Source organism: Lycorma delicatula, chromosome 3, assembly GCF_047948215.1.
Source record: "Lycorma delicatula isolate Av1 chromosome 3, ASM4794821v1, whole genome shotgun sequence".
NCBI classification, from domain to species: domain Eukaryota; kingdom Metazoa; phylum Arthropoda; class Insecta; order Hemiptera; family Fulgoridae; genus Lycorma; species Lycorma delicatula.
Genome location: NC_134457.1, coordinates 134,675,809 through 134,691,894, shown reverse-complemented (window position 1 = coordinate 134,691,894; position 16,086 = coordinate 134,675,809). Strand labels below are relative to the sequence as shown.

General features: G+C 28.3%; 1 protein-coding gene across 1 annotated transcript in view; it reads left to right on the top strand.

Moving 5' to 3' along the window:
- The window catches only part of LOC142320982 (putative G-protein coupled receptor CG31760), a 904,980-nt gene that overhangs the window by 722,245 nt on the left and 166,649 nt on the right, over window positions 1-16,086 (top strand). Inside the window, exons 5-6 of the mRNA XM_075358981.1 lie at window positions 6,950-7,150; window positions 8,274-8,342. Of these exons, the coding sequence (XP_075215096.1) occupies window positions 6,950-7,150; window positions 8,274-8,342 (270 nt within the window). The remainder of the gene's footprint in view (window positions 1-6,949; window positions 7,151-8,273; window positions 8,343-16,086) is intronic.

Genomic DNA, 16,086 nt, shown 5'->3' with positions numbered 1-16,086 from the left:
TCAAATACTCGTTGGGCTGCTGATCTTTCTGGTGGGAACTTGGATGCTGGTAGTGTGGGTTATGTTATCGTTGTTGACACATCTGGTGGTGAGGTTGCGGTGGTCTCCAGCCTTGTTGCAGCCATTCCTCGGATAGTGGAAAAAGATTCTTCTGCTTGCTTTTGTGTACCTGCCGAACGGATGGGGCAGATTCTGCGTCGTCTGCTAGAATACGAAGGGAGGAGATGTGGAAGTACTCTCCTTATTCAGCTCGAAAAGCCTTTGGTGGAAGGAGCTACGGCAGGTCGTTCCCCGACTAGCAGGCCAGTGGGGCTGCCCAAGGCCACGGTTGTGGTACGGGCGGAGGTTAAGACTTACGCAGATCTCCTTCGGACGGACATTCAAGAAGAATGTGTCACCAGGGGGAGGACGTTCTCATCAGGGTGCGTGAAGTATGGGACACTGCAGCAAAGCTTCGACAAGCAATAATGGAAAAGGTGGAGGGCACCTTGGTATCGACCGGAGGGTTCACTTATTGGTTAAAGACATTGACATCCCCATGACCGAAGAGGAACTGCTCCATGAACTGCGCCGGTTCGCTGGGGAGTCGGTCGACCGTCGTAGGAATCTATATTCCTTAAAGCAATTATATCTTTAAAATGATCTTAAGCTTCATTTTTTAAAAATCGCTGTGATGTATGCTTTGCAGTATTAACGTTTGATGATTTATTTCATTTCTGATGTTTCTTTTAATTAGTTTAATTATTTAATTTGTACAAAAATACTTTAATTTCAAAATAATTAAAAAAAGAAAGATTAAAATAAACTCAACAAAATGTTGAGTCATATATGTCATATATTCCTCATTTTGACATAATACTTGGCCTTTATTTTTTTTCTTTTTAAATAACAACTCAATCACCTCAAGTAAACGCTTCCAATATAACACTCATGTTAATACTTGACTGAAGACTATCATGAACATTGCTCACAATTAACGAATTATGAACAATAAAACAGAGAAGGAAGACTCTACAATATTAGAAATTGAAAATTTTCTTTATGGTTACCTAGAAAACTCAGAACTCTAACAGATAGAAAATTTCTGTCTGGATATATAATATTTCTGTCGGTTGATAAATTTCTCGAAAACTACGGTTCTGGGACTTTTTTTAGGTCAAATTACGTATCAAATCATTAAATTTTCTTAATTTTGATGCAAAGAATTACAGTCTGACTTAATTTTATCGAAGGCGCAGAAATCAGGGCGAAATTTTTTGTCAGCCGATACACGCTAACGAAACGTTTCAGAATCTAAATTTATATGAACTTTTTTTAATTTATTTTCACCAGTAAAACATGTCCTAAGAGATGTCCACATTCTTCGTGAATCACTCTGCACCTTGTATGAATCTAATGTTTGAAAAATAAAAATACGTAAAACTATTTATTTATTGAAATAATAGTAAAATTTCAATAAAAATATCTTTATATATTTTGTTCGTATATAAATTTTTCTTTAGCAATACTAATAAAAATAATCGTAAAAATTTTAATAAGCTTATATAACAGTTTTACATTCTGTAAAAAGGTATTTTAACTGTGTTTAATGATTGTTTGTACGGATGATTAAATATTGGTAAAAGACTTAACCAAACCAGTATAAAAAGAGAAAATAAATTATAGCAAAAAGTTCACACGAGCATCTTTAAATTTCTTTTTACGATGTTGAATATTTTAAGCTTTAAAAAGAAATATTATTTATTAAATAATAATTCCTATCATTAGTTCTAATTACAGCATTCTCTAATTATTTCTTCTTCATATGTCTAATTCATAATTTAAATAATTTTCCAATAGAATAGTCTTTCAAACGGATTATTTTCATTGGAAAAATGAACAGCTTAATTGGAAAGTATGTGTGGACAGATTAGTTTAGTATTTTCAAAGATAATAGTTATTCATTACGTAAGAACTAAACTTGTACTTAGGTATAGACATATTGTTGCGTAAAAATTTCATGAATGTCATTCAAACCTTTAAAATGACAATTTTTTTGCCACTGAGATACAGATAATATCTCGTATACAAGTAATAAGTACTGATACAACTACTTTAATACACAAATGTACTTTTATATACATTTGTTATTTTATTAATAATAACTTATTTTACTAAAAATACGCATTGTAGTTATTTTAACAAAATAATTTTTAGGAATATTCTGTATGGCTGAAAATGAAAATAATATTTATATTACTTGTAAAACAGTTCTTCTTTCGGAATAAATAATTTTGCAGTTAACACCATTGTACTTTAAATACTGATAATAAAAGGAGAAATCAACAGAAATAGAATAAAGCTTTCAAATCTTAGCTTAAATTACATTATTATGAAAATGCTTTAGATAAAAGTTAATTTACAAAGACTATTATTATATGACAGAATAATTAATCAACAAGTTTATAGTTAACCTGTAGTGTCTGCTAAGCCAAAGATTTTTTCACATTAATTTTTAACTGAATCTATTTGTTTCTTTAAAATGGCTTAATTAATACTAAAATGAAATAAGGAGTAAAGTTGATCACAGCAATTTTTTTTCTGGTTAATCTACTTAAACGTGATTTATGTTTTATCACAAACATATTTCCAGAGACCATCATTTTCAGACTCAGTACTACACATATTTAAAAACAGCTGATTTTCTTTACACTGTAATTCGGTCATGCTTGTTTTAGTTTTAGTCAATGTTTTATAATAAACGTATTTACAGAATTCACGTATTCAGGATACCAAAAAATAGTCTATAAATTATGTAAACAGTCTCTCTCTATGTGTATGTGTTTATGTGTGTACAAAAACACACAAATATTTTATTTTACTTTAAAGAGTAATATTTTAACGAGAATACAAATGATACTAATGACAAAATATTGCATCGATTAAAAGTTTATAATTATAGATTTAATATTGACATAAAATGAGAAATTCAATACTTTTAACGATTCTCTGTTATCCCTCTCAATTATTCGCTTATTTACTAACTCAGTGAGCTATGAATTTCTCTTTTTAGTGAATAATTTATTTCAGAAATTATCATAATATTTGATTTCCTTTCTGAATATAATACAAATTGCAAGAAGAAATTTTAGTTATTTTCAAGAGAAGTTATAGTTTATCAATCATTTATACAGCATAATTAAGGATTTTTATTTAAGTATTTCTTTTTTGTTCTAACCATTTAGTTCTTCAATATAATGTGCATTAAAAATAAACCCCAGGGTTTGTAATATTTCTTTATGTTTCTCTGTTCCCGTGTAAGCCTTTCATCTCACCTCTTTAAAAAATGGATTGGTTTGAATTTACCCTTTTTATGGCTTTTTATTAAAATTATTTGTGCACTCGGAGAAAAATTTTTGACAAATAATTCAAGTTTATTAATGATTTAACATGCCTTTTTTAAAGTAATACGTGCTACGCATTTTTAACTCTCGTACAAGATGAAGATTTACTGCGAACATTCTTATGTTCTATTATTAAACAGATCTGTCAGAATGTAGGAAGCACTACCATATTCCGGTTATTGATTCCAAAATAAACAGTTAGGTAGTTGTGATAACTGTAAACACACAACAATATATAAAATTTCGCATATTTATATACATTTCCTATAGAAATTAGAGAAGGGCTTAAAATAAAAAGCTCGAGAAAAGTACATTAAGAAATCATTAGAATGTAATTTTTTTTTAATAGCCGATTTTCAGTCGGCTACATTTATATAATCTTGAGTAAGTTGAAACACACTCGCAATTGGACAACTCCTAAAAAATTGCACTTTAGTATTACAAATAACTTTTGTGGCAAGCAACACATATACTGCACTAGATAATTATGAACAACATTTAACACCTAACAAGTGAAATCAAAATAAAAGTTATAAATAGGAAGAAAAAGATGAGAAGAAGAAGAAAAGAATATGCAATAAATTTGAAAATAAAAATCTAAGAGATAATGCATAGCACTCACAGCTTAAGACACTTAAGACTTGAAAACATTCGTTCTCAAAGTGGGCGGTAACGCCCCCTTCTGGGCGCGGATGGTAAAGGCCAACAGAAAATAGTGGGGGGGGGGGGTGTTCAGGCAGTCCAGAAAGGAGATGACTGATTAAAAAAAGGCAAAATAGATTTTTTCCTGATATTTCAAACTAAAATTAAATACCTACTACACCAGTACAAAAAATTCAAGGGACACCTACATTTTATGATTAAAAATGATTGTATTCAAACTACTTTAACTTTGCAACCAAGAGGCTTAGAGAAACGAATAGAAAAAAATTAAAGCTTGAATACTCTACTTTTTGACAGTATACTTCAAACTTCAAAAATCATCAAATTAAAAAAAAAAAATCAATGAAAAAGGGTTTTATACATTTGTAAGGTTTTCTTCGTGTTTGATCGAGTGCATGGAGGAAACGAAATTTTTTTTTGTAAACTGCCTTAAAATCGATTAAAAGCTTAATTAAGAGTTAAGCATTAATTTCTTTTTTTATGTCTCTACGATTTTTCTGAACCGAAATATTCCACTTTAAAGAGGAAGGACCACTTTTGTCTTTAATAATTAAAATTATTTTATTGTTATAGTGAATATGCTGCCACTATTGTTGTTATATACCTATATAGATACAATTGTAATCTTTTTGAAAGCAGTTTTAATAAAAATACTTCCAAATATGATTAAATATGCGTTTTAATTGTTCTCATTTAAAATGTACGTTTCAACTCATAAATAGGATATCCATGTTTAAAAACAATAATTTCAATTGATGTTTTTAAGAGCTTATCTTAAAAACAGCGATTGCAATTATTATTTGGTAAGTTTAAAAATTTTAGGGGCGCTAAAAAATTTCTGATTCTCAATCTGGGCGGTGGGCGAAATATTTGAGAATGCTATAGAGTCACTAAGGCCCAGAAGGTGTAGCCGTTTTAATTTTCCCCATTGTCTAAGAGGTTCACGGCTAAGCGATTCACGTGTATTTAAGTCATAGTTTGGAATGTAATGAACAAGAAAATTGAAACGCAGGATGTTAAGAGTTCTTTTTCTATATAAACAATTGATTTTAGTCTCCTAAAGATGATCAAACTCTTGATAACAGGTCAGAAATAAAATTTTTTGTCCAAAATCTATTAGTTTGTAAATCGTATTTACAAACGGAATTTTAATATGTAACTGTAAACTTCAAAAATCCTAAATCAGAAACGATACAAATATTTCCAACTCGATCACGTTATGATTCTTGGCAATTACCAAACTAATAAACATCTTCTGTATTCACGCTATAACTCTAATCTATTGAAATTTAGTAAAACTGATAAACCTAAACATTTTCTAGTTTAGAAGCACAACTATATTAAAAACAAATTATACTGCATATAAACATAGACAATACTTTACGTGACTATATTACATTTCATGTCAATCTGATAATGAAGCGATACCCATTAATAAAAATAGTATTTATATATTATGTAATCAACAAAAAATATAATGAAAATTTTATTCTAATTTGTATAACTGGTAAAGTTATTTATTTTACCATTGATCATTATTAGAGTTATCACAATGGAGGATGTGAAATAATGAGATATTTTACAATTAAATCATGACTGTATGCGACCAGTGTAATTTTTTCAAAACTGTCAATATTTACTAGCCTTTAACGAAATCTACTCGCATGCATTTTTTATTTGTTGTTACTAAATGTAGCAAGGACATACACAGCAGGCTGATACCATGCTACTAATTTAATTAGCCGCTAACAAAATTTAATCTACGTCCCCATTTATTATAAATCAACTTATTTATTAATTTATTTTATTACTCTATTATTTTACATTATTTAATGTAATTACAGACTGCTGATTAAATGTCTGTTTTTTCTGAGGATAAGAGTTGAAGGGAGCACCAGCTGCGTCCTTATTTTACATGCGTAAAAAAGGCAACTAATCTTATCTCTCTAATTTCACACAAACATAACTCGCAAATAGAGAATATGAGTGCCAGTAGGTTATTAATATTTTTTATTGCCCCAACTAACTTGCTGCAGATTTCTTTTGACAAGGAAGTCATTGCTGGCAGCTGCAACATTTCATTCTTTAAAATCATTTATTTATAATTATTTATTAAATTAAATTAAATTATTTATTACATTATTAATTATTTGCTTTACATCAGCTGCAACTGGTTCTAATTAAAAGTTATATTCGTCTTTTTAAGAGAGTTTATAAACAATGTAGTGACTTGTGAGGAATTGTGTTATGTTTGCAATTGTATTACATTTTTTAAATTAATTTTGGTTAGATTTTAAGATTTTTTTATTTGTACGTTTCCTTCATAACCTAATGAAATATGAATATGGAATATTACCAGTGACATCTCAAATTATTTAAATCTGTTGAACATGTATAAGAACTTACGATGGAGGAAAGAAATACTGAAACAAACAAGAAAGAGGCCGTCAAACGAGCTCCTATTGTCTTCTATGGAATCACACATGTGTTACATCTATATGAACTAATAGAATCGATCGTGTCCAAAACAGACTACTCGTACTATTTTTAAATTATCAGTGATAAATTACGTTTAATGTTGAAAAGCATAGACTAGACATCTACAAAAAATTAATAGAGTTGGTCCGTGAACACAAAGTTATCGGAGGTATTTTCTCGAGGAATGACGAGCGTGCCTTTCGGGTTATTAGTTATAAGCGGAAGAGAAAAAACGGTGTAAGAATGACATACTTTGTATATTACTGTTTAAAAAGTAAGAGAGAAAATTAAAAAATTCTTTCATAATCAATACATTTCATAATCATTTACTTAATATAATTTTCATAATCATTCATATTTTTAAAATTATCTTTTTTTGTAGATAATTATTATTTTTAATTTATGAATTTTAATTATTTTCTTAGGGTGAAGAGAATCAATACAACATGTCAGGTGTGTACGAGTGCCTTCCATGTCCTGAAGGCTGTGAAACTTGTCACAATGCCAACCCATGCGTAGTTTCTCTTAATTGGATTATGCGATCAGTCATCTTAATATTGTCTTGTATTATAATTTGTTGCCTACCTGTCGTTGTATTGTTTACGTGGAAATATAGTGATGTCAAGGTATGATTAACAGTTTTTTCATATTATGTATTATGATAATTATTTTTGCTAAAAATTTATTTTATTGTTTACTGTTCAGGAGTAACATAACTTTCATAAGGAATGTACACAAAAACCTACATATTTATAATTACATTATTTTAATGCTGCATTATCGTGTTATATATATATATATATATATATATATATATATATATATATATATAATACAGTTACATTAATTAATCTTTAGTCTGCATCATCATTAATCCAATGTTATGTGATAACTTCTTATTTATAAAATCTCATTAATTTTAACTGTTTGCATAAATTTACTTCTCTCAACTTCAACAAGGAGTTTGGTTACACAATTGATTACGTGTGTACAATCCTTATGTAGCCTTTGTACTTAACCAAGACCCATTTTGATGCAACGGTAGCTAATTATTTTTCAAGTAACTTTATTTTTTAATAAAATAATATATACAAGTTGTTAAAGTCTAAATTAGTAATTAAAAATTAAAAAAAACGTGTAATTAAAATAAGTTACGTATTTAAGGATGTGAAATATATAAAATAATAACAATTCTGACGACATTAATGTAAATTAAATAAACTTATTTATTACACTTTAAGGGTGACTGAAAATTTAGGGAAATGGTTACTACTTATACTCTGTTAGCATTGTAATTTTTAATTGGTTTTGTAAAAAGCATAAATTCTTGTTGTTGAAAAAGTGTTCACTAAAAGAGTACTTTATAAATAATGGTAATTAGAATTTACTGTTCTTCAGCTAAGATGCATTTTGCTGAAATATTTTTCAATAATAAGTATATATACATGTGTACAAGTTTGTATTTACATAAGTATTCATTCAAGTAAATCAATTTTAAAAAGAAAAAAATTAATTTAATCAGCAAGGGAGAATGATTGCAGCAGATTTTTATAGGATTTGCTGTTCATGAGTGATGCCTTGATAGAATTTAATTTTTATATATGTTTATTACATTACATTTACAAGCAATAATACGCTACTAAAACTGTTACAAATATTAGAATCATGTACGAGGAAGCAAGTAGGATATAGTTAATTATAAGTGTAATTATATTTTATTAATTTAATATTTCCACATTTTGTTTAAAGGTGGTAAGAGCTGCGAGTCCAGTTCTACTAAGAGTGATAGCGTTGGGAGCATTTTTTATATACTGTACGGTAAGTTATTTCAAAGATTCGTTTTTTTAAAACTTAAATTAAATTTTCCTTAAATCTTATTCTGCGTAGTATAAAAAATATACCTTTTTTCTAAAAGAATATTTTCTAGGTCACCTATTTTATATAGAAAAGTATAAATATCATAACATAAAAGTAAAGAGCTTTAGGTTTAAAATTAAATAGAAAGCTTTGGTATGTGAATACCGCTGAGCATAGCATATATCTTGGGCCTTTGTATTAAAGGTTTAGTCTTACTTTCTTGAAAGTAATCCATCCTCTTCTCAATAGATCAAGAAAGTAAAACTCTTAGAAGCATCTATTTCTAAAGATTCTTAGATTCTTAATGTTTTTTTTTTTTAATTTTATTTAGTTTTCTTAGGAAGGGTAATTTTTATAATAATCCCAAAATCTAATTTCAACGATTCTGCTAAGTTATCTTTTATTTATTGAGTTTTTATCTAATTGTAATTTCATAAAAGCTAAAATACTTATCGAATAATTTTTAAACTCATTAATATATTTTTTACATAATTGCTGGATTTTTTTTTTAATCGTAAAATAAAATTGGAAATTGTTTTTCTTAATAACATTTTTTGCTCACTTTCCTTCTCAGTCACTTGATTCTTTGATGTACTTATTCATTAATTATTTCTTAAATGGACTTGTGTCGAAAAATATGATAAAGGAAATTTATGAACGCCTTCAGTAAAAAGAAGAATCGGTAATCCTTTAATTCGTGACTTGAAAAGTCGGTTTATATACTATAAAGAAAAATAAAACTTTCTTTCAAACCCCTATAATAACCACAAGAGAAAAACTTGAAGCAAATATACAGAAATTTATAAAGAAAGTTTAACAAAATATAATAAAACTTTTCCGTAAAAAAAATTAATTACTTAATCTTAACAAAGTACTACGTCGAACACATTAAATGTTAATTTCTGTTGAAGAAAAATGTTTTTAATTGCAGAAAAAAATACAATAATTACGATCACATTAAAATATTAAAATACTTTGAATAATGTAGGCTGTATTAAATTTAATTATCATTATATTTTTGGTAAATATTTCAGTAATGGTAAGAAATTAAAGACTATTACTAAACAAATAATAATGACCATCTAATGATTAATTAAAACGGTTTCAAAAATATGATTTATTAATGTTAAAAATACGACCCATCCTCCTTAATATTAATCATATACACATAATGCTATCTTAAAAATTAAATATTTATTCAACCTGAAAATGGTACAGAAAAAAATTGTTTAAAGTATATTTTTTCAAATGATGTAATATACTTTTTATTATTTACAAGAATTAAATTTGTACTATTGATAGCTATTACTGTATTATTTTGTGTATTCTACTTCATATTTCTTTATAAGTAGATTTATAAATAAAATATAGAATAACTGGTTGTTTTATATTTCTTTAGAAGTGACAAAGTTGTGTAAGATTAAAATTTAAAGAAATAAAAATTATGAAACTTTTTTTATTAAGGTAGTTCACACTAAAATTTACATGCCAATGTGAAATGTTTGCGTTTTATTTCGAATTCGGTAACCTGCTACCTGGGGTACAAATGTATAAATTATTTAGAATCCTTGTCTCTTAGGATAATGTTGTTAATTCTGGCAAAAACGTCTACACATTGAACTGCATGAGCGTGTCATTTTTAAACTTAATACCACTTGAAATTTCATAGCTTGATGTATGATATGCAACAGAATATTCAGATCATTCAAGTCAACTGAAAAACACTCCTTTTTTGTTTTTCCGCAGAATAACTGATATGGGAAACATACATGTTAATTTTGAAAATTACTGTATTTTTTGGGGGGATTACTGATGTCATAGTCATTTGTCTACAATAATTACGTGCATAAATGCAAAATTATAATTAATACGATTCTTGAAGCTGAAAATTCAATTTTTTTCTCTTCTAATTTATCTGTTTTCAAGTAAAAAAAAAAAAAAATGAAAGCGATAAATAACTAACTAACGGTTAAAGACTAAATAATCTGCTCAGAGAGAAATGAAACAAAATAATTCTAAGATAAACTGTTAGATGACATTTGAGATTAGTGTCCTTCATCGGAGCACCTAAAGAGATATCGACCAAGGAATATACACAATTTAACCGAGTTATATTTTTGAACAGATTCAATATTAGTGTAAAATATAATCACAGTTATATTAATTTTTTTTTAATATTAATCATCATTTTTATTGCCAAATTAATCTTTTAAACAAAGTCTAATGTGTAAAAGTTTATTTTACTAATTAATGTTGAGTAAATTAAAAAAATCTAAGTCTGGAAAGTTTTATTCTTTATTGTAATTTGGTATTTTCATGACTCAAACGACAGGGATTAAATAAGAAGGCATTTATAAATATTTATAAGGTATATAAATGCCATATATATATATATATATATATATATATATATATATATATATATATATATATACATAAGTATCTATAAGGCATTTAGAAGGAAAGGGGAACAATTTGGGATCTGATTATATAGCTTTAATAAAGAAAAATGTTCATACAAACAAATGTCTGAAAAAGCTTTATTATCAAGTAACGGCTAGTGAAAAATATCTTCTGTATTTCAGTTCTCCCTTAAAATTAGGAAATACTGAAATTTTTAAGGCTTATGTTAGGGGTAAACTATATACTATTATATTATATTTATATATTATTATTTTTAAATTATATTAGGGGTTTTTACGTTTGTTGACCTGAAAAATCTAATAAAACAGGTCGAAGAACTGTATCTTCCTTAGTTTTCTTGACATCCAATGTAAAATAGAAACAGTCGGTGACGAAAACATGTTTTTTTTAGGTTTGAAGGTTTGAAAAACATTTTTAAATGATTAATAAATGCGTACGTTTTTAAAACTTGTATAAAATTTTATTTTGAAAAGAGTTATGTAATGAAATCTATGAAAAACAAAAAAAAAAAAATCATCTTTTATTATTACGAACAAAACTTAAGAGAAAAATGTTATGAATTGAAAAAATTAAAAATAGCTGTTTTTGGTACAATAAATTTAGACCTTTTAAAAGTAGGTTGGTAACATTAACTGTATTTGGAAATTAATTTGAACACTATTCATTGATGTAAAATTATGGTGGTTAGTTGTTGGGCAGTTTTGTTGTTTTTGACATAATTTTGATTGTGTTTAATAATTTTGGAAAATCAAGTAATATAGAGTTTTTGTGTTGCAGTATTCTAAACTGTACCTACATATTTTCAATTGAAAGTTTAAAAAAGTGAAATTCCGTTTAGACTTCTTTGTTTTAAAAAAATGGCCCGTCCTTCACTTAGACAGAATATGCTGATATGATTTTTGTGTACAGCCTTTGCGTTGGAAGGCTACACGGGCGGTGGAAGAATACAGACATATAGTATCCTGGACGCTAGTTCCAAACCGTAATGCATTTTTATGAATTTTTAATAATCTTCCTGAGAATGGTACATTTATCAGTACTCATGTTGCATCTGGAAGTCAACCGGTACATGGTAATAAAAGGGAAAACATTCTTCTGGTGGTACAGCTTAGTCCCACCACCAGCAGAAGTTTTACACTATTCATTCCACAAAGTACAGTAATGAGGATATTGAATGATGACAATGGTTACGGAATTCATCCTTATCATGTTTATAAAGTTCAAAACCTCCATCTTGGTGACCATGCCAGACGACTGCAGTTTTGTCAAGGGGTTAACAGTAATTACAACTTAATTCCATTCAGACTATTTTGGACGAAGCTACTTTTACCCGCAATGGTATAAACAACACACGGAATTCATATAGATATTCTGAAGGAGACCCACATGCTGTAATCGAATCAAACTTCCAGCGAAGATTTCTGGTGACCGTTTCGTGTGGCATGAAACAACCAATTAATAGGCCTTTTCATCTACAACGAAGGGCGACGGAGAGAAATTATCTAACATTTTTAAATAATGAATTTCTTGCAATGCTTGAAAATTTATCATTGGCGAAAGGAACTGAAATATATCATCAAATTGATGTAGCACAAACACAATTCATGAATGAAGTAAAACAATTCTTAGAAGGAAAATTTACTGGTCAATGGATTGAACGTAGAGGGCCGGTAAATTAGCCACCTAGTTCACCGGGCCTTACTCTCGTAGGTTACGGTTTACGGGAACGGATGAAATGTGAGGTGTTCATGCAAAAGGTAGACACATAATGAACTGATAACTCGCATTCTCAGTGCTGCTGCCCTCATCAAGGAAGCGAAGGCATCGTTAGGTTGGCAAGAGAAAATGTATGGAAACAAGTTGATAATTGCATCGATGTCATTGATAAAATTTTGGAACATGTGTTTTAAATTAATACAGTACAAACCAAAGTGAGTATGTTTTTTTTTTTAGGTAAACTAAAAGTATTTTATTTTTTTAAAGGTGTAAATTTATCGCATTAAAAACAGTTTTTCTCATTAAAAAAAAAAATTATATGCAAACAGTTTATATATTTTTAATCTTATTTCAATTCGAGAAAAAAATTTAAATGACTCAATTTTAAGATCATTGCGTTCAAAAATTTGATAATTTATAATTAAATAAGTTTTTTAAATTACACGTTAACATCTCCCACACGTTTTTATTAGTAAAAATCCAACTTTCTATTACGTAATTGATGATTTACATTTTTTTTTTGTTTTGAATGTATTTTTTTATATTATTTTCAGATTTGATAAAATTATAAAAATTATTCGATTTATGAAAATCTGCAACAATAATGTTTAAAAATTATATTTTTCTGGTACGTTTTAATATTAAATTATTATTAAAAATTTTATTGATGCTATTTTACAACTTTTTTATTTATTCATGTTTTTCATTTCATAGTAAAAAATTTAGAACCGCTTGACTTTTTAACGTAAACACAATTAGATAGATGATAATCAAACAAAAAAGAGAAAAAATCAGAGATTGATCGCATAACGAACACAGAGAGGTGAAGATACAGATTGATTGATGGATCGAACGGATGTCTTCTTTGTCTGTACAAAAAAGAGAGATAGATAACAAGAGGTGGATAAAATGAAGAGAAAGGATAGAAAAACCGAATGAAATAAGAAGGAAAAAAGAACAACAACAAATTATCAAAAAAAAGAATCGGTGATTAAAAGGAGGATAAGGAGGTAGTGTAGGTGGAAAACTCAAGAGAAACAGTATTAAGCGGAGCTCAGGATTGACAAGAAAATTAACATAGGGAGTTTAGTTCACTGCTTTGGATAAACAAAAGACGTTGAATAGCATCGCAATTAAAGTAATCTGAGCTAAGAACATTCTACAATCCTTATACTGATATTTCGAATATTTTCATTAATAGAACGGTTTACTTAAAACATAAATAATGGTATTTATTTTACTATTACAGTTTAAACTAAGATTAAAAAGAAAATTTATAAAACCAATAAAATAAATTTTTATGTTTTGGTAAATTTGATTAATTGTCTCCAGTGATTGAGAATTTATATGCAGCAAATTATTAAATATATCAGTCATTTTATATATTTCCATGTTAAAATATTTTAAATACTAAAATAACAACTCAACTATAAGCAGTAATTACTGAATTTATTATTTAAATAATCAAAACATTACTGTTAATTATTCGAGATTAACAGTAATCTTGAATACTTAACGAACGAGCGAAGCGAGCGTAGATTATGTTTGGCTACATTATTTTGCGTTGATGAATCGTGTGTATATCAAGATAATATTTTTTTTTAACCTCGGGACTACCACTGTTAGGTATTGTTTCAGGGGATGATTTGTAGCGTGTGTGAAAATGCTATGCCTGACCGGGGTTTGAACCCGGGATCTCCGGATGAAAGGCCGAGACACTACAACTCATATCAAGAAAAACTAACCAAACACAACCTACGCTCGCTCGTTCACTAACCTCGTCTAATTAAGTTAAATATACAAATTTTATATCGTAATTCCCCAACATTGGAGGCGATTAATTAAATTCACCAGTAATTATACATAATAACCGGATTAATAAAATTTAACGTAACATATATACTGTAGAAAGTAAGAATATTAGAATAGAAATTAAGAATAAATAAAAATAATTAATAAAAAATATTGTCGCATACTCATCGTTCGACAAGAATATTGAGAGACTAACAAACGTAATGATTTCTTATAAACACCATTTATTAGTCTCAAATAGATAGAATAAAATAATTATAATAATAAATATATAAAATATAAAATAGTAATTTAAATTAAAAACAAAATTGATTTTATGACAATTAAATAATAAAAACCAAAATACAGACCGATATAAATCCCATCCATGTATTACTCAAAAGCCGGTGGGTTTTGACTTGCCACGTAAGACATGGTTAACGCTAAACAGAATACGAACTCAACATGGTAGGTGCGCCTATTTCCTGTATAAATGGAGTAAAACACCGACGCCCCTTTGCGAGTGTGGTGAAAATCAAACTGTAAACACATCAGAGAAGTTTGAATTAATAAAATAGACCGATTTACTAAAAGCTTTATAATGACTTAACAGAAACCAAACTTGAATTAACAATGAGATATAGTTCACTTTCTGCAAGTGTTATTATTACTTTTACAGTTTATGAAAGAACTACCTTACATTTTATGAATGAATAGAATAGAATAAATTCTGTCCGACTAAAAATAACTCACCGAAGATCTTATTGTTTTCAACCACTGTCCAAAATGGAATACTCGTGAAGTACCTTTTCTTCGTTGTTACCAAACGCTTACTGTTATCGCTTTTATCGCACGCTGCACCAAACTCGGACTTGAAAGTCCACTGACTCTGACTCCCGGCAGTATTTATACCTCCTGGCCTGCACAGCCAGTAGGCCGACCTGTCCTTTCAATTGTTCAAAGGTAATAATTTTCATTCTCCGCGTCTTCAAGTTTTTCTATAAATTGTTTTTCCGGTCCGGTAATCCTTCTGGTTGAACAGGACCATTTTGAGGCATCATTGTCTAATGACACCATGACATTTGTTTAACAAATGGTTAAACGGAATAGTTAGATAAACAATCCGTTTTATTGTATTTTTTGTAATAATGAATTATTATTTTTGGTTTCTTATTTCTGTATTTTATCTCTTTCTTCATTCTAGAAGAAACCCGTTACACAGGCTCCATTACAGTAGGTTTAATACTTATTTTTTAATCAACAAAATGCTCAGTGTATTAAACGAGTTACACAACAAATATTTTTAATATACTTCACGAAAGAAATACTTGTGAATGACTCGACGAAAGAAATTGAGTTTAATACTAAGTAAAACCTTGTCCATTTTAGCATTATTGTTGCGAGTAACATCAAATTCGAGTGAAGTCTGAAGGAGTAACGGAAAATAATAGATAACGAATGAAATATACGCCTGTTTCTCGATAGGAAAATTTAACGCGTTCTTCACCTTACGTTGAGATATAATATAAAAAAATATTATGTTAATAGTGTGTGTATGAATTTAAAGATAATCCTTACGTTTGCTTTCCACGAAGCAATTTTTAAAAATTTGCTTTATCAATTTTTAGAAAATTTTCTGAATTTTTTAAAAGTTGATTAAGAACATTATTACAATATTTTAATTTAAAAGGAATGCAAGCAGGGTGTAAAAAATCGTTAAAACTGCTAGACTCTCGGCCGTTTGTCGGATAAGTACACTTGTTTCTAGTAGAAT